At 41.9% G+C, this 20,031-nt stretch overlaps 1 protein-coding gene across 2 annotated transcripts in view; it reads right to left on the bottom strand.

The window, feature by feature from the left end:
* Window positions 1–1,599: 1,599 nt before the first annotated feature.
* The window catches only part of ARSJ (arylsulfatase family member J), a 201,829-nt gene continuing 183,397 nt past the window's right edge, over window positions 1,600–20,031 (bottom strand). For both annotated transcript variants that reach the window (XM_075350018.1, XM_075350026.1), the window contains exon 2: window positions 1,600–3,583. In XM_075350018.1, coding sequence (XP_075206133.1) covers window positions 2,197–3,583 — 1,387 coding nt within the window. In that variant the 3' untranslated portion in view covers window positions 1,600–2,196. The remainder of the gene's footprint in view (window positions 3,584–20,031) is intronic.

Raw genomic sequence — 20,031 nt, forward strand, 5'->3', positions numbered from 1 at the left:
TCGCTCATTATACTACATGAATCTTCCCTACTTTCCCCACCCACCTTCTGTGCCAGTGTCTTTGATTGGTTAATGGGTTTGATGACAGCTGTGAATTGACTGTTGATATCAAACTCAGAGATTAGTAATGGAGAGGGGTGTATCAGACACCCCCATTACTAAACTGGTAAGTGAATGGTTAAAAAAAGCGCCCACAGGAAAAATACTTTATTTTAATAAAAACTCCCACACATGCCCATGTGCACCAATTTATTAAATTTAAAAAATCCTGGCAGTTCTGATGATAATGCAACAAGTAATGTTACACAATGCCCATCTATTTCTATGGTGTCTCATTTTGAGAAAGTTTTCAGACCGATGGTCTATAGGTTACTGTCGATCAGTGCCAGCCCTGAATTTACCCACGGACGCTGACATCAGTAACCTTCCATGACATCACTGCTTGTGTGAAACTCCGGATCTGGCTCTGGCTTCGGTGAGAGCGGTGAGGTCAAGTAAGGTGGTTACTGGTGTCATCACCCCACTTGCCAGGTATTGCAGTCACAACAGTGGTGTCCCCCCCCTCTCCGGGTGAGTGCAGGGAGGTCATGTAAGGTTACTGAGTCTTTATTCAAATATAGTATTTTTTCCCTGTATGGTTTTTTTTTAACTATTCACTTGCTGTGTAAGTAATGGGGGGTATCTGATCAACCCATATCCATTAGTAACCTCTGGGCTTGATGTCAGCTGTCAATTCACAGCTTACATGAACCCCATTAACTAAAACAAAGTTACTCAACTTAAGGGTAGATGTTATCCATATAGAAACAGTAAAACAGGGACCTAATCGTATATTTTCAATAAAGTGCAAATGTTTAGGTAGGTTAGCCAGTCTCCTTTGAAAAATAATATTACCAAAAATGAACCCAAAAAAACCTCCAATATTTCAAAAACAGTGTACAGACCAAATGAATATACTATATAGTACCTGATAAAGTTTGTGTGCACAATTGTATATACCATGTAGTCAAGCAGAAGATCATAAGCATATTTCTGTCCATTATGCTAATGTTATAGATGAACTTGTAGCTTTATTTTGTTCAGACATTTGGAAATCTGATCAGAAACTTAAAGGGGTGGTTCACCCATATTTTTTATTGTCTAGTTCGATATTATATTGAGAAACAATGTTTCTCTCAAATACCTTGTGTTGGCAATAGTGCCTGTGAGAGGTGCTTTTGCAGACCGCTGTTCCCCGCTCCGGTGACGTCACGTCAAGTTCCGCAAACATCACATCCCTGCAGCCGGCTGCAGTCTTCCTGACTCACTGAGCTGTGAGCGGTGTTTCACCGCTCGTCACAGCCCATCTGCTCCCTGCTCCCTCCTCCCTCACAGGAGAATGCTGCAACCAGGAGACGCGCTGTGCTGTAACAGCGGTGAAACACCGCCCACAGCTCAGTGAGTCAGGAAGACTGAAGCCGGACGCAGGGATGTGACGTGTGCGGAACTTGACATGACATCACCGCAGCGGGGAACAGCGGTCTGCAATAGCGTCTCTCACAGGCACTATTGCCAACACAAGTTATTTGAGAGAAACATTGTTTCTCAATATAATATCGAACTAGACAATAACAAAAATGGATGAACCACCCCTTTAAGAGAACCCCATACCTTAAACTAAGTAATATCTATTTCCTTTTTAATATGTAATAAGGAATCTGATTGTCAGAGAAACACTGGTGAAGTGAATTTCCCGAGTCTCACTTATCTCTAGAATTTATGAATTCAACAAAAAGTATGAATTTCAACGCTGTAATCATCTTCGGAGGAGAAAAATCAAATAAACAGTATAATTGTTAGGAAATACCTGGACAATTTAGATGAATTCTAGGACACCAGCATTAGCTACAATTTTTATAACTTTTCATTGCATAGTTAGAACACTGATCATATTCAAATGTTAAATATGTATGGGGGATTTAATTTTGGTTCAGTTTTTTGTAGCTTCTTCAATCATATCAGTTTTTAACCTCAATGTGAAATATCTAAATAGAAAGACCACAATTCTTAAAAAGTTCACTCATGGTGTATTGCACATGGAAAAAATATACCAGCAACAATGGAATATTGCACTGTGTATAGTACAAGGTGCTACATAATATACCAATTCACTTGACAGTTGATTTCTTGTTTAGTAGACCACTAATTGTCTATGTTTTAAGAGTTGGACAAAGATGGATGGCAACCAGAATACTGTTGTTTACGATGCCTGGCATTCTTCTTGTTCTTCTTTTTCTTTGATTTTTTGTTAGAATTTTTATGTTTTTTACTTTCCTTGTACCAAGGACCCCAAACTCCTCCATTAAGTTTAGGGTTACTCCTTGGATCTTTTGGGGGATATCTTACAGGGACTGCTGATTTGTTGAATTGGGCAAGTTTTCTAAGCAACTGCTTTACTACGTCTGGGTGCTTTTCAGACAAATCAATCCTTTCATATGGATCAGCAGTTATGTTAAAAAGCCATAAAGATTTTCCATTTGTAAGAGACACACGCTCATTGTGCCAGCGGTTAAAACCAATGTTGCTAAAACTTTGAGGAGGCACCCAATCACCATAGCCAGGGATTCCCGTTAGTAGTTTCCACTGGTTTACTCTAATAGCAGATTGAATAGCAGTATTGAAAATGCCAAAACCAGCAGTCCAGGATCCATTTTTTGCCTTGGTATACATAGGATCTATATTGTGTAGGATGTCGATTCTTGGAGAACGTTTTCCTTCGCTTATTGTCTCCCATATGTCATAGCCATCTAGTTTCATGTCCTCCCCTATTTCACCACCGGCCAAAGTAACTAATGTTGGATACCAGTCTGTTATATGGATTAGTTCTTTACAGATGTGGCCACTGACTTTTATAAATGGGCTATGAACAAAGCCAACAGCACGTATACCACCTTCCCAATATGTACCTTTGCTTCCACGGAGAGGCCAATTGTTGCCTCCCGCTGTTGGCTGTCCACCATTGTCTGAGGAATAAATAATGATGCTATTCTCATAGAAGCCGTATTTTTGCAATGCGGTGGTAATATTGTTAACGGCCCCATCTAAGCATGACAGCATTGCAGCGTATCTTCGTCTGTTAACATTTGTTATTGACTTATAACTGTCTAAATAATTTCCAGGAGCTTGTAAAGGAGAATGCACAGCTTGGTAAGCAATATAAAGAAATAAAGGCTTTTTTGGATTGTGGCTGGCCAGAATGTCATGTACTCTTTGAGTGTACATTTCTGTAGAATAAATACCACGGTCATGTTCCCACGCTGCATTATCATTTTCATACAAGTCATATCCACATGTTCCTGGGCTGTCACATTTATAATGGTTATAGTAATCGCCACTTCCCAAGAGTGATCCAAAGAAAGAATCAAACCCTCTGTGTGTTGGCATGCATTCCTTGCGATAAAAGCCCAGGTGCCATTTTCCAACCATATGTGTTGCATAACCAACACTCTTTAGTTTTTGTGGTAACGTCAAATTGTCCAGGGGCAAACAGTTTGGCTGAGAAGGTCGTATAATGGAATGCTGAAGACCTGTGTGTATCTGGTACCTGAAAGAGAGAAGGTTTTTAAAATTGTTAAACTCATATTACAACACATTAATCGATTAAATCAATCTATCATTAATACATATATATCTCTAATACATATTTATCTCATAAAAAAATCACATCAGGTTAGGTCAGTAGCTTTTAAATTGGAACGCCAACATGATGTCCTCCTTCAATTTGAAACAGAATCTCTCCAAAACTGAACTTCTTGTGCTTCCTCCCTCAACTAACCTACATACACCCAATATTTCAATTCTCTTGAGTGGTTCAACCACAACTCCCAAGCAGTATGCTCGTTGTCTTAGGGTCACATTTGACACAGAACTTTCCTTTATTCCCATATCCAATTGCTCACTCTCTCATTTACCTGCATCTTAAAAATATTTCTAGAATCCGACCTTTTCTCACCTTTGAAACTGAAAAACTCTTGTTGTCACTCTTATTAATTGTCACCTGGGCTACTGCAACTCTCTACTGATGATCATTCTCCCAATAAGCAAAATTTCTTCTCTCCAATCCATCCTGAATGCAGCAGCAAGGGTCATATTTTTATCCAGCCACTTCACTGATGCCTCCACCTTGTGTTAGTCATTGCACTTGTTACCCATTTGCTAATGAATATAATAGACACTAATATCTCCCATCCATGAAGCTCAAGACAGTTCCACACCACCCTACATCTCCCCCCTTATCTCTGTCTATCAGCCTACACATGCCCTCCATTCTGCAACTGATCTAAGACACACATCCTCAATAATCTGAACCTTGCACCTCTGTCTCCAAGATCTCTCTTGTGCTGCCCCAGTTTTCTGGAATGTACTACCCCAGATGATCCGTCTAATACCTAGCCCCACATTTTTAAGCGGGCTTTATAAACATATCTCTTTAAACAAGCTTATTTGCTCAATTAAATAACCTAAAAACGTACAAGCAGGGCCCTCTCTCCTCCTTAAACTATGTGGTACTTTGTATTGTCTGTATTGTCTGCACATGTCCCCGCTAAATTGTAGAGTGCTGCAAAATATGTTATCACTATATAAATAAAATTATTATATTCTAACTTCTTTGCCTCTCTAAATAAAAGATACTATTTGAATGAAAGCTCCTCTGAAGTATATAGCAGAAGTTCAAGAAATGGTATAAATGTCTGTCTCTTTAAATCTCACAGGAAACAATTCATTTCCATAGCTGGAAGTCTTTTTAAAGACTGCTCTAAAATAAACAACCCAAAAGTTAAAAGCACATGTTGTGGATATTTTATCTACTGTTCCACTTGTGTTGACCTCTTCTTATCTTTTGGGTGGTACGAGGTCAAAAGGTCCAAACATCTCAAGGGCCTACTCATCTAAGAAGAATGCAGACCCCCCAGGCTTGTGAGAGCATCAAAGATGCAATCAAGGATGTGTAAGTATTGGAAGACTGGCTATGAAACTGGTTATTATACCTAATTATTTCATGTTGGCTAGAAACACAGTTTTATTTGGAACCAGACAAAAATGTCTGCTGTTACCTCATACTTTTTTCTTTTTGAATTCATTCTTGACTTTACTCCAAAAACTCTTAAGAAAAACTGCCACAAAAATGAAATGGGTCAGATGAAATTGTTCCCTTTTCATTTGACCAAATACAGAGTTGACAAGTAACATTATTGTACTATGAATATGTGTATCACTGTATATTTCCTAAATGTTTTCTGGCCGTTTTCAGGTTTTTATTCTGTACCATTGTTCATTAATACTAAACCCATTCATGGCCAATGATATACCTATACGTTATTAGTCGGATACGGCCCGTTAATGCATTTCCCGCACATGTCTGATGATCTGATCAGCAGACATGTGCACCTAACAGGCGCGGGAGGAACTAATTAGATCATGCTGTGAAACTCTGCAGCACAATCTAACGTGCTCTGGCGGGCATCACGCCGTTCCCCACCACTATCGACGATGGATTGTCAGGGGTCAGCTGATGACTCCTGTTGCTGTCATGACGTGCTTCCTGTGAATGCTAGCAGAGCACCTACAATCACAGGAGAACAGCATTTCTGCTGATAGAGGGATGCTGAAGCTTCGCTCTTATCAGGAGAAGTGATTGGACAGTGCAGTCATAAAGTCCCTTAAGAAGACTAGTAAAATTAATTTAAAAAAATGTTAAAAAAAGTTTAAAAAATAACCCCCCCCCAAAACTTAAAAGTTTCAATCTCCACGTCCCGAAAAATGAGAACGCTACGGGTCTAGTAAAATGATGACAAAATCCCAATTCTTTTTTTTATACTTCAGAATTTATTTTCACCACTTAAAAGTAAAACTATATGTATACGGTATCTACAAACTCATACTGACCTGGGGAATCAGAATGCCAGGTTAATGTTACCATTGTAACATTGTAATTAAAAAAAACAAACAAAACTATTGTGATTTCAACTTCTTCAATGTTTCCACGCTTGGAATTTTTTCCCCCATTTTCCAGTACAATATGGGGCAGAATGAATGGTGTCGTTCAAAAGTACAATTCGGACTTCCGGCTCCTGCGCTGAGGATGTAAGACGTGCAGTGAAGAGCTCCAGCATCAGCCAGAGATCAAACTGAAAGCCAGGGCAAGATCCGTCCCCATCCAGCGTCCTAAGGCAGACCTGCCACCGGGTATAAGCCATCCCTGCATATAACCCCCACCACTCGAGCATCTGCTAGATCTGAGACCGGAGAACTTTGTGACCGAGGAGGGGAGCGGGGGAGCAGACACTGCAATCACCTCTCTGTCTGAAGCAACGTGGAGGAGGTAGGAGGGAAGTTCTGCAGCAGTGTGCCACTATAGATCGTGCAGTGAGGGAAGCTGGAGACCTGAGCCCTGCATATACCCCTACCCCCCCCCCCCCTCTGGGACAGGCAGTGATTCTGAGGCACTGGAGTGACCCCCCACTGGTGATCTCATTCCCTGGGGGCAAGCCAGACAGTGCTCTCACCTGGGCTGAGGAGGAAAGCCTGCCACCTGTAGCAGGGAGGAAGATCTGAGGCAGGGAGAGACCAGGGACTCTCAGAGGACAGACTGGCAGAAAAGAGGCAGCAGAGGAGTGGAGGAGGTGGCTGCTAGACTGCTCCAGGCTCCTTTGATCACCTCGACCATATTTGGGCGGGAAACAGTTCTGCTTCAGCCATTACTCAGTGAATTGCTGTTTGGGGAAAAGAGCGACATCTGGTGGACTGAGGCAGTCATAGCACCTCACTTTGAAGAAAAAAAAAAAAAATCTCAAATAACACTCTCCCCCAGTGGCCAACATAAAGAACTGCACCCAATGTAATGGTTGCTGGCTTCTAAGAGGACTGGAAGTAAATAAATAAATCCTAAAACAGGATCCTCAATTTTCAACTGGGTATTCCCCTCCTGATAAAGAGGAACTTTTCTCCCAGCCAGCGGACCAGCGACCTATGGATCGCTACCTTCTACGTAGCGCGCAAAAATCAGACCATTATCGCCAAGCAGAGGTCAGAGCAGGCAGCAAAAGGGAGGGAGACATGGCATCAAGCCCTTTGGAGGAACAAGTCCTTGCGGATGTATCTCAATCGCTCCACAGTGCCTTCAGTGATGACTCAATAAACAATCCTAATGATGGCAGCAGGGAGGATGCCCAGCAACCGCAAACGATAGACTACAAAAATATGGCGGCGGAGGTCACAGCCAACATCATGCCAGGGATTCAGAAAACCTTGGAGCAAGCTATCCAGAATGCCCTCCATAACTTCCGGGGAGAACTAAACAAACATAAAGGACAGATAGAGGAGCTGCAGCAGAGGGTGTCATCTCTGGAGGAGGAAAATAAACAAATGTCTTCACAGCTGGAAGAAACTGTTGCAGAGACAAAACGACTAACAGACAAAGTTGAAGATCTCGAAAATAGATCCAGACGCAGCAATCTAAGATTAGTGGGGCTATCTGAAGCGGTCCCGACTGCCGAACTGCAACGCTTGTGTGAAAGGGATCTGCCGACAGCCTTGGGAATCAACAGAGGATGTAGAGTTGAAAGAGCTCACAGGGTGGGCCCAGACCTGCGTTCCCATAATCGAGAATCCGGAGATCAGACACTAAGATCACGCCAAGTGATTATGAAATTTCTAGACTATAACGATAAATTTGACATCATAAGGGCTTATAGACAGCAAACTCAACCACTGATCATAAGAGGTATGAGGCTCCTCTTATTCGAGGATTACTCTGCAGACGTGGCCAAGCGAAGAAGAGCCTTTAGCAAGATTTGTGTCTCCCTATTTCAAGCCAAAAGAAGTTTTACGCTTCAGTATCCGTCCCTGCTGAGGATTTTTCAAAAATATTACAATCGGCAAAAATTGCAGAGAGAAGAAGAGATCGGAAGGGGGACGAACGGCAACAGTCACCGAAATCTCAGAGATCTACGGACCACAGAAGATGAAAAACCTCAGTGACAGTCTTGATTCATCCTCTTACCTACTTTTCCTTTTAATAGACTGGAGTTATGCCGCAGTGTCTTGGTGGGGATATCAAGTTATTGAACAAACTATCTTTGTGAGCAAAGGTTGGCAGGGATCTAGTGGGGGAGGATTATGGGCTGCCTTGGGACATGGGTGACTCGCCGAGCCGGGGGATGCTTGTCCACACAATCTATACCCTCCTTCCTTGGGGATGTATCCTGTGGTTCGGCGAGGGAAGTAACGAAATAACCGACTTGGTCAAATTGGGTGGGTGTAAGTAAGAGATATGGACGGCACCCTGGTATTCTTTTGTATCTTTTTCCTATGGTGCAAGATGAGCTTCTTTATTATGATTGTGTAACCAAGCACACTCATCTTCAGAAAAAAGTGAAGTCCAGAGCACTTTTGGTGGTGTGTAGAGTTGGGAACACACTACAGTGCACTACGAATTTAAAGTTACTGTTGACTAAGTGTTGATTGCTTTGCTGTGTTTTTCTATTTTTTTGTTTCTTCTTCTAACATCTTCTTCTTTCTTTTAAGAGTCACTGAGAGACTCAGAGTGCTGTGCAACACCTCCACAAGCGACCAGTAAAAAGCAGTAAATAGATTCCACAGGGACCCTTATGATTATCATTTCCTGGAATGTAAAAGGCCTGAGGTCCCCGAATAAAAGATCTAAGGTATTGAGACACCTCAAACGATTCTCCCCAGATATCGTTCTTCTTCAGGAAACTCATTTGGGAAAAGAAGATTTTTTCAGACTTAAAAGATTTTGGGTTGGGACTGTAGTGGGTTCGGCAGCACAGGGGAGACATGCAGGGGTAGTGATCTTATTCCACCGGAATTTTGCGTTTCAGCTATTGTCCCAGGAGTGTGACGACCAGGGGAGGTGGGTTCGGGTCACTATAGATCATGGGGGAGAAACCTATTCTATACAAAACATCTATGGTCCTAATAGTTCAAATAAATCCTTCTTTGAAGATATAGAAAGGAAGATTATTCTTGACAATTCACCTCTGATAATCACCGGTGGTGACTTTAACACAGTACATAAAATAGATGAGGACAGAAGGAGCCAGAGCAGGGCCCCTCATAGAGAAGAAAATGCACTCCCTTCTCTTCTTAACCAGACTGGGTTGAGGGATGTCTGGCGCTGGCTACATCCTGACGCTAGAGAGTTTACTCATTTTTCCCATGTCCACCAATCCTGGTCAAGGATCGATTATCTTTTGACCTCTGAGAGTTTATTGCATAGACTGAAATCGGTTGAAATATATGATTTGGTCATATCAGACCATGCCCCAGTGGGTATGGAACTGACAGACAAGGTGGTTAGGGGGACAGACTTTATATGGAGGTTTCCAGCCTTCCTTACGAAGGATGAGGGATTTAATGACAAATTGCGCTGCTGGTGGGAGGAGTTTATATTTGACAACAGAGAACACATAGATCAAACTGCTCTGTTTTGGAATACGGCAAAGACTGTGCTGAGAGGCAGAATTTTAATGTATGTCTCTTCCCTCAAGAAAAAGGTGAAGGAGGGGTATTCCGAATCGAGTGCAAAACTCAGACAAGCTTACACGGAGTTCTTGCAGAATCCCTCAGCTCAAAATAGAGAACATTGGAAACTGGTCAAACAAGAGTTTGAGATGTGGTTAGACAGAAGGGAGCAGATGCATCGAACTAGACAAGAAGTTGAATTACTCAGATATGGTAACAAGGCGGGTAAATTATTGGCGAGATTAGCGAAGGGGCACTCTAAAGTATCTCCCATAGTCAGAATAAAAGATAGACAAGGAAAGGTAACTTCCGATCCCAAAAACATAAATGCCATACTACAAGACTTTTATAAAGACCTATATAAATCCTCACACACCAACATAACAGAGGGCAGATCCTTTCTCCAACATTTATCTCTCCCAAAACTTACACAGGAGCAGTTGGATGTAATTAATGCGGATATTAAGGAAGAGGAGGTAAAGCAAACTATTAGTCATCTTTAGAATGGGAAGGCACCCGGACCTGATGGATATAGTGGGGAGTTTTATAAGGCACTTAAAGAACAGATTTCCCCGACATTGACCACTTATTACAACACTATTTTGACAACAGGGGACATTCCAGTCAGATCCAAAGAGACGTACATCAAAGTAATACCGAAACAAGGAAAGGACCCCCTAGAGGCAGGCTCCTACAGACCTATTTCACTAATTGACCTAGACCAAAAAATTATGTCTAAAATAATGGCTGAGCGTTTGGCAGGGGTGCTTCCTCAGTTGGTGAAACCGGCTCAGGTGGGGTTTGTTAAAGGGAGGGCTGCAGTTAAGAACATAAGGAAGGTTTTGACAGTGTTGGATGTGGTGGGCCGACAGCAACACTCAGGTGACAGACCAGCTCTCCTAACTCTAGATGCAGAGAAAGCATTTGATAATGTCAGTTGGGAATGGTTGGGGGCGACACTGGACACTTTCAATTTAAAAGGCAAATTTAGAACATACTTGGACGGGGTATACAACAGCCCTACAGCCAGAATACATACTCCTGGATTCCTCTCTGCTCATTTTCAACTACACAAAGGGACCAGACAGGGCTGTCCAATGTCACCATTGCTATTTAACCTGGCCATGGAACCCTTTGCTAGATATGTGGAGGAGACTGATCTATTTGACGGAATTAAAGTAGGCAAGGATATAGTCAAAATTGCTCTTTTTGCAGATGATGTCATATTGTTCCTGTCACGACCACTAGCACAGTTAAGAGATATTTTTGATTTTATTCAGAAATTTGGGGAATACTCGGGCTACAAGATCAATATTAACAAAAGCGAACTTTTAGAACTAGGAGAAAAAACACCCCTGGAGCACTGGAGGAAGCTGGGTTTGGAGCTCCGTGTCTCAAAGTCACATATATCGTATTTGGGTATAAAGATAGGGAGGCGACCAGATCAATTATACTCACTAAACTATACCCCCCTGATAGGTAAAATATTGGATGAATTGCAAAGGTGGCATCACTTACCAATATCCCTTCTGGGTAGATGTCATTTGATCAAAATGATTAGCTTTGCCAGACTCCTATACCCCTTGCAAACCCTACCCCTGATTTTAAGACACTCAGACATAAACAAATTGAAGAAGGCCTTTACACACTTTATTTGGACAGGTAAAAGACCCAGAATCGCTGTAGAAAAATTGATGCTATCAAGAAATGAAGGAGGGGTTAATTTCCCAAACATACGTGCTTACAATATCGCCTCTTTGTTCAGGCATGTGGTGGATTGGATGCACGACACGAGTTGTTACTCAAACACACATCTAGAACGACAGTTAGCCGCCCCCTGGGACCTAACCGCTCTTATCCACACTAAACAAGCCAAACTGCCACAGTCGGTAAAATCCTCCTTTCTACTAAGGGACACTATAATGTGCTGGAAAATAGTAAGGAAAGCTTTCCAACTGCCCTTCTTGATCTCTAAACATATGCCAATATTTGGCCACCCCGAATTCCCCCAGGGAGCAGAGGTCAGGGCGGTAATTGGACAGACAAGTGACCATTTACGGAAAGCGGGGAGTATTATGAGTTTAGAGGATAAAAAATGGATGTCTCCACAAGAAATCATGCTCAAATTTCAGATACATAGTAAGCATTTCATGCAGGTCCTGCAGCTCCGGTCTTTCTGTCAATCCAGACTCAGACAGTTAGAAAAGGAAGCTACCTCTCATGCCCTAGATGAAATTATTGGCCAATGCACCCAGATGGTGAGCATTTCCTCACTGTATGGTAACATAAGACACAAATTTTTGAAAGCAAGACACAGTAAACTGTTCAGGACATGGGAGAGGTGGACCGGAGATCTGGATATAGCTGAGACAATACTGCAAGGGTGGGAACGGGTGAGAAAATCCATCTTGTGTGAGAGATGGAGGGAGACTTATTTTAAACTCATGCACACAGCGCTGTATGGATTTAACATCCCGCCTTCCCATAGCTGCCCTGACAGAATTACAGCATGTCCTAAATGTAAGGTGCCCTATACAAACCTTTGGCATGGGGTGTGGGAATGCACAGAAGTAGTAACTTACTGGAAGCTAATAAGAGACCAGATCCAGGCATGTTGGGGAACAAAACTTCCACAATCGCCACAGGCTTTGCTTTTCCATCAGCTTCGTCCCCCTGAATCTGAATCTCAACTTGGGATAGACAAAGTGAAGATCCCTAGAAATATTCACACATTTTTAATTGTGGCTTTACGAAATCTTTTTAGCGAGTGGCTTAAACCAAATATTCCATCAATGGGATCAATAATATCTCAAATGAAACAATTATTAGGGCTGGAATTGCTAGAAGCTGAAAGGAGCAAAGAAAAATCAGCAGGGAAAGTTTTTCCGCTGTGGAAACAGTTTATAGGGTTCCACTATAGTCCTCAGGAAATTCTGAAAATAGTCAGTCCTTTTCGCCATACGGAATGGTACTGTCTGGAAGACCTGGGGGGGACATTGGGGGCTTTAGGGACATCAGCAATTACTTAATGTGCATTATATGGAATCGGTGGCTGATACCATCACAGAGGCATAATTGTGGAGTGGTTCACATTCTCACTCATTGTTCATTGTCTCTTTGTGTACATGTCTTCTTTTCCTTTTTTTTCATATAGCTTAAATTAAAAAGGTTGTAACTACCACTATAGTAATCTGCAAGGTACACTGCTCGAATGTTGAGCATATCAATGTCATGTACACTGTCTAATTCTTTGAACAAGTTATTGCTTCCCTTTCTGTTATGTTTAAAAGTTTAACCCCTTAACGACCGCGGGCCGTAAAATTACGTCCTAAATGACATAATCTTACTGCCCGCGGTCCTCCGGCGGCAGCATGCCGCGATCGGCACACATCTCAGCTGATTTTCACAGCTGAGATGTGTGCCTGCTAGGCACGAGCAGAATCGTTATCTGCTCGTGCCGATTAACCCCTTATATGGCGCTGTCAATACATGACAGCGCCATTATAAGCGCAATCGCGGTAAAGTTTTTACTTACCGCCGAAACCGGAAGTCACGTGACGCGATCACGTGACTCCCGATAGTTGTCATGGTAGTACAGGGTCATGTGATGACTCCTGTACTACACATGAATTGGTTTCACTTTCGCTGTGCCCGGGGCACAGCAAAAGAGAAAGACAGCGTATCTGCTGTTTACAGCCTTCCAGCTGTGATCAGCAGATACTGCAGAGCGATCGGAATGCTGATCGCAATAGCCCCCTAGGGGGACTAGTAAAATAAAAAAAAAAAGTAAAAAAATAAGTTTTAAAAAATTAAAAAAAAACAAAAAAACCTAAAAGTTCAAATCACCCCCCATTCGCCCCATTGAAAATTAAAGGGTTAAAAAAATAAAAAATATACACACATTTGGTATCGCCGCGTTCAAAAACGCCCGATCTATCAAAATATAAAATCAATTAATCTGATCAGTAAACGGCGTAGCGGCAAAAAAATTCCAAATGCCAAAACGACGTTTTTTTGTCGCCACAACTTTTGCGCAAAATGCAATAAGAGGCGATCAAAACGTAGCATCTGCGCAAAAATGGTACCGTTAAAAACGTCAGCTCGAGACGCAAAAAATAAGCCGTCATTGAGCCTAAGATCCCGAAAAATGAGAACGCTACGGGTCACGGAATATGGCGTAAAACGTGCGCCACTTTTTTCGGACAAACTTCCGATTTTTTTTTAACCCCTTATATAAAAGTAAACCTATACATGTTTGGTGTCTACGAACTCGCACTGACCTGAGGCATCACACCCACACATCAGTTTTACCATATAGTGAACACAGTGAATAAAATATCTCAAAAACCATAGTGCTATCGCACTTTTTTTGCAATTTTTCAGCATTTGGAATTTTTTTGCCATTTTCTAGTACACAATATGGTAAAACTGATGGTTTCATTTAAAAGTACAGCTCGTTCCGCAAAAAATGAGCCCTCACATGACCATATTGACTGAAAAATAAAAAAGTTACGTCTCTCAGAAAAAGAATGGCGAAAAAAAAAAACGGAAAGCGAAAAATCGGCCGGTCGTGAAAGGGTTAATAAAAAAAAAAAAGATGTTTAAAAAAAAAAAAAAAAAGTACAATTCGTCGCACAAAAAAAACAAGCCCTCTTATGGCTATATTGACAGAAATATAAAAAATGTATGGCTCTTGGAAAAAGGGGAGGAAAAAACGAAAATGAAAACCAGAAAATCCGCCAGGGTTGAAGGGGTTGAAAGGAGCCTGCCAGTCCAAGCACATACTCACATAGAGGATATAACACCTTTAGTACTCCAATATATGCCTCTGTTCTGCAGACTAAAGATTGTGACCAATAGGCTCAATCAGCGTCGGACTGGCCCAGTGGAGCACCGGAGAATCCTCCGGTGGGCCCTCGGGGTCCCAGTGGGCTCCCGGTCACCAGTGGGCCGCCATTCTTTATATTGTGCATGGTATCGCAGGCTTGTTACTGTGGGCTGGGCAGGGGTGTTTAGTGGGCAAACTGGACCCCCATGCTCTGATAGGTCCCCAGCCTTTCCATCATAAACTGCAGTAATCGCACAGAATAATCTGTGCGATCTCTGCAGTTTCCGAGGTTGTAGCAGGACCTGTGGTGACATCACAGTCATGTGACTCACCACAGTTCCTTGCACTGCGAGGAGTCCTCAGGCCTGCACAAAATGAGGTGCGTGCAGGACCTGTAGACTGCGCCTCTCATATTTAAATGTGCGCGCGTATTTCAGGTGCGCGTACATTTGAACTGTGCAGTGCCGTGACTGAGGCAGAAGAGTTCCACAGCACCGCACCGACATCACCAGAGCTGCACGGAAGAAGAGGACATGCAGCCTCAAGGTAAGTGCTTCTGCCTCGCCTTGCAGTGAGCCTCCTGCCTCTCCTTGCAGTGAGCCTACTGCCTCTCCTTACAGTGAGCCTCCTGCCTCTCCTTGCAGTGAGCCTTCTGCCTTCCCTTGCAGTGATCCTTCTGCCTCCCTTTGCAGTGAGCCTCCTGCCTCCCACTGCTGTGAGCCTCCTGCCTCCTGCTGCTGTGAGCCTCCTGCCTCCCGCTGCTGTGAGCCTTCTGTCTCCCGCTGCTGAGCCTCCTGCCTCCTGCTGCTGTGAGCCTCCTGTCTCCCACTGGTCTGAGCCTCCTGTCTCCCACTGCTGTGAGCCTCCTGCCGTTGTGTATGCCCCTAGTACTGTGTGCCACCAACCCAGTGCTGTGCCACTCATGGTGTAGAAATTGGGGGAAAAGTGAGGTATGTGCTCTGGGAGTGATCGGCTATAGGTAACTGTGTGTTATTTTCTGCAGAGTCATGGCAGGAAGAAGTGATGGCGGTCAGCGACAGATGAAGAGGAAAAGCCTTCACTTTGAAAAGCCTTCACTTTGATGAAGATGAATAACTTCAGATAAAGATGAATAACTTCAGCTAGAGACATCACTGGTAAGTCAGTGTATTACAAGTACATACACACACACACACACACACACACACACACACACACACACACACACTATACACTGTATACACAGCTCCTGTGTATAATGTCACTAATTAATGTCACTGGTGATCACTGTATTATCTGTACACTGACACTATATACAGAGCTCCTGTGTATAATGGCACTGATGGTAATATTAGTGTTATTAGTATTGTGGTTCTTATTCATGATCATTATTGTAGTATTATTCAGGCAGTGTGTGGTGGTAATATGTGGTCTGGCCACGGTGTGGTGGTATTTCTCTGTTGTATGTGCATGTTGTATGTGTGTCTCTCTGTAGAGACACTTGTCTGTACAGAGTGATGAAGCAGAGCTAACATTGCTCTCTCTGCTTCTCGCTCTGTAGAGGCAACTATACAGAACGATGAAGCAGAGCTGACATTGCTATTACCTGTGGACTACGTTCGGACTAATCATTTTTTTATAATAAAGATGGAGTCTCTAATTTTTTTTTTGTTTTATTTGTAATAAAAAAAAATTGTATAGGTTGTGGGGTTTTTTTTACTGTTTACTAGAAATTCCTGGTGGCCATGTCTAATTTGGCATGACACCGTGAATTTTGGGCTTGGTATTAATGCCTTTATTACCCAGTGTGCCACTGCAATCAGGGCCGCGGGACGAGCTGGGTAAAGCGCCTGGAGATGGCGCCATTTCCAGGGGCGGGTGTGGGCTGCAGCTTTTAGCATAGGGGGGCAGAACGCTTGGAAATGCTGAGAATCTCAGTCTCCAGTTGCCTGTCTTTACCTGACTGGCGATAAAAATACAGCGAGAGCTCACGCATTTTTTTTTAATTATTTTTTTAAATAATATTTTTAATGGGCTTCCTGTATTTTGATTGCCAGCCAAGGTAAAGCCAGGAAGATGGGGGTGGCAGTCCGTAGCCATCCGCTTTATCTGCTCTGAGAATCAAAAATTAAAATCTGAGAATCTATATCTGCTCTGAGAATCAAAAATCAAAATCAAAATTAATGGGCTTCCTGTATTTTGATTGCCAGCCAAGGTAAAGCCAGGAAGATGGGGGTGGCAGTCCGTAGCCATCCGCTTTATCTGCTCTGAAAATCAAAAATCAAAATCTGAGAATCTATATCTGCTCTGAGAATCAAAAATCAAAATCAAAATTAATGGGCTTCCTGTATTTTGATTGCCAGCCAAGGTAAAGCCAGGAAGATGGGGGTGGCAGTCCGTAGCCATCCGCTTTATCTGCTCTGAGAATCAAAAATCAAAATCTGAGAATCTATATCTGCTCTGAGAATCAAAAATCAAAATCAAAATTAATGGGCTTCCTGTATTTTGATTTCCAGCCAAGGTAAAGCCAGGCAGATGGGGTGGCAGTCCGTAGCCATCTGCTTTAACCGCTCTGAGAATCAAAAATACCGTAGAGTGCTACATCATTTTTTTATTTATTTATTTTTACACTACTATGTGTGAGAGACCCAACAGCCAATCACAGGTGCTGTCACGCAGAATGGGTGTCTATGATTGACTGTTGGAGTAACCTGGAATCTGCCATACATTCTAGATGCTAGAATGTATGGACTGATTTCAGGTTACTCCAGCATCCAAGCACAGACGCCCACTCTATGACAGAGTTTGTGATTGTCTGTTATTTTAACAATAAAATAAAACAACAACAAAGAGAAAAAATATTTTATTAGAAATAAACAGAAGATATTTATGACTCCATCTTTATTACTCAACAAAACGCTCCGACGTAGTCCAAAGGCAGGCGAGCATCTTCAGCTCTGCTACATCTGACTTACAGAACCTTCCATGACGTCATAGCCATGTGACTAGTCTGGTGTGACTGTTGATACCTCTTGGGTTACAGGACCTTCCGTGACATCATATCCATGTGACCAGTCTGTAAGCCAATGTCTGTACAATATTCACACCAGACTGGTCACATGGCTATGAGGTCATGGAAGGTCCTGCAACCTGGGGGCACAGCAATGATCGGACATGGAAGCAGAAGCGGCTGGAAGACAGTCTGCAGGACGCGTCGCGAGAGCGGTAAGTATAATGACAATGTTTATTATTAACTATATTCTTTATTTTACAGACTCCCCCCCCATCCCATAACTGTAAAGTCCAAGTTCGGTGTTTGGACGCAAGTTCGCATTATCTCAGAAACCAAACTCGATCTTTACAAAAAGTTCGCCCGAGGCTCCTGAACACGAACTTTGGGAGGTTCGCCCATCACTATTGTCCACTCAACATGAAATGTCAGATTTTGTGATCTGACTTCTCATATTGGGTGGGGAAAACAGTTGTCAACTGATCCTGACAAAATGTAATGTACAATGGCCACTTCTAAAGTGAGATTTGTATACAATTTACCTTATTTATAGGGAAGTTTTTCTTATAACGCACCTGCTGTATCTATAATGTTGGGCTAGATTCTTCATGAATAATGCATTGAGCCATGCACACAGAAAACTCATTTATTTGTAGATTGTATAAAGGCAATGAGCTGTGTCATTAACTTTCTGTGATATAGAATGAGCACAATTGTGGACTATCCTCCTTTGCTGACGCTATTTTAACACAAGTAAAATATATCTTTGTACCGTGTTAGCCAGTAGAGATAAAATTACCAGAAATCTTTTAACATGTACTCAGCAGTACATTTAAGTATTCCATATCCCTATTCTAATATTTGTTTTTCACATCTCTATTTGTAACGTTTGTCAAACCAGATATGGTTATGGTTAGTCATGGGGGAGTTGTGTGAGTAAAAAGAGATTGGTTGACAGCATGATTTGTAGATAAAGTGGATACCATCTGTTATTAGCTTTTGAAGTTGACCAGGATTGGACGAGACAGATTGATACTCAATGTACTTAGAAATATGCAACCGATGTCTTACATGTTACATGTCTCTGTATTTGAACGTATAAAATACTATGAACTAATATTTCAAATTAGTTCATGGATTAGTAGGATTCTTAAAGCATATAAGACATTGGGGTATATTTAGGAAAAAGGTCTAAGTTTGCACTGTCTAAAATTTGCAGTCCTAATTTTAGTGTCATGAGTATGCCGCATCCTGATGTCACCTCTGGGGGACCTGGAGTCAGGAAGTCTCTAATCAATTGCAGGCCTTTTGTAAAGCTCACTGTTATTTTGCTGTTGTAATTTCTGTTCTATGCTGAAGGGGTTAAGGACCCTTTCCCTGCTGGCTGAGAATTCTCTTAGCCTTCATATCTGCTGCATCTTGTGATTATCTTTCCTTTCCACTATATCGATAAACTACTGGCTTCACTCCATGCTGGATATAGAATTTCTATTCTGACCTCAGTGGAGGATCTTGTTTCTGTTTAGCAGAGGTGTTCGTTACTTTAGCAGCAGAACAACTTACAATTAAATATCGTGGAGCCCTTTCATACCAGTTGCCTTGCCTGAGTTCATTGAGTACTTCCTTGCTTTATTGCCCCTTTACAACCTGGTGGGGTAGGCGGGACATTTGGGTGAGTCGTATCCATGAGGTTAGCAAGGTATGACACCCATGCATCTCCACCTTCAGGGGTAATCTTGGCGACAGGGATTAGCCTAGGGACACCTAGATTGAGGGACAGATCAGTTGAATACTATCCCTACTACCTAACTGTCACTGTTGTGACATTTAGACATATTGATGATTATTGGTATGTTTTGGACCATTTTTTGAGTTAAGATTTGAGCTAAAATTTGTATCATATGCAAATGATTGAAGTGCCTCAAAAAAAATTTTTTAAACAAAAAGAAAAGCATAGCATGAGGTCAGTAGTGATTTAGATAATAACATGACTAATGATTTAGATATTACAATGAACAAGACTCAGAAATAAACTTAGCATAATTAAGAAATGAGTGAATTGATTCTAAAAAAACTTTAGTTCAGTGGCCAATTCAGTATTCCATAGCCACCCTGTGATCCGCATTCTACCTGTTGGCATCTTCTAACGAGTAGACATGATGCAACATCATGCATGCATCTTGCCTATAACATCACTTCAGGCCTATAAACCAGAACAAGTGCCAGGGATAGCGTTCGATAGGAGGCAGTTTGCAAGGTTCATGTACTACTTCCATGGAATACAAACGTGACATCTGGACTGGGATATTGCGAATCGATTTTCTTATCTCTATCAGCTAACAATTTAATTTTTCGGCAATATTCCGCCTCTGTTCATGCAAGTATAGTGAACAAAAAAAACTCATATATATATTTAATGTATATAAACAACTATTAATATATAAATATATTGTGGTAAAGCTTTTTCCCTTCCAAATCACAAGTTACTATTCTTTTTAATACATATATATGTAGACTGTGAGCCCTCGCTGGCAGGGACCTCTCTCCTCCTGTACCTGTCTGTGTCTTGTACTGTTTATGATTATTCTACTTGTCCCTATTATGTATTTCACATGTAAAGCGCCATGGAATTGATGGTACTATAATAATAATAATAATAATAATTATATATATATATATATATATATAT

The sequence above is a fragment of the Anomaloglossus baeobatrachus genome, chromosome 1 (assembly GCF_048569485.1).
Source record: "Anomaloglossus baeobatrachus isolate aAnoBae1 chromosome 1, aAnoBae1.hap1, whole genome shotgun sequence".
NCBI lineage: Eukaryota > Metazoa > Chordata > Amphibia > Anura > Aromobatidae > Anomaloglossus > Anomaloglossus baeobatrachus.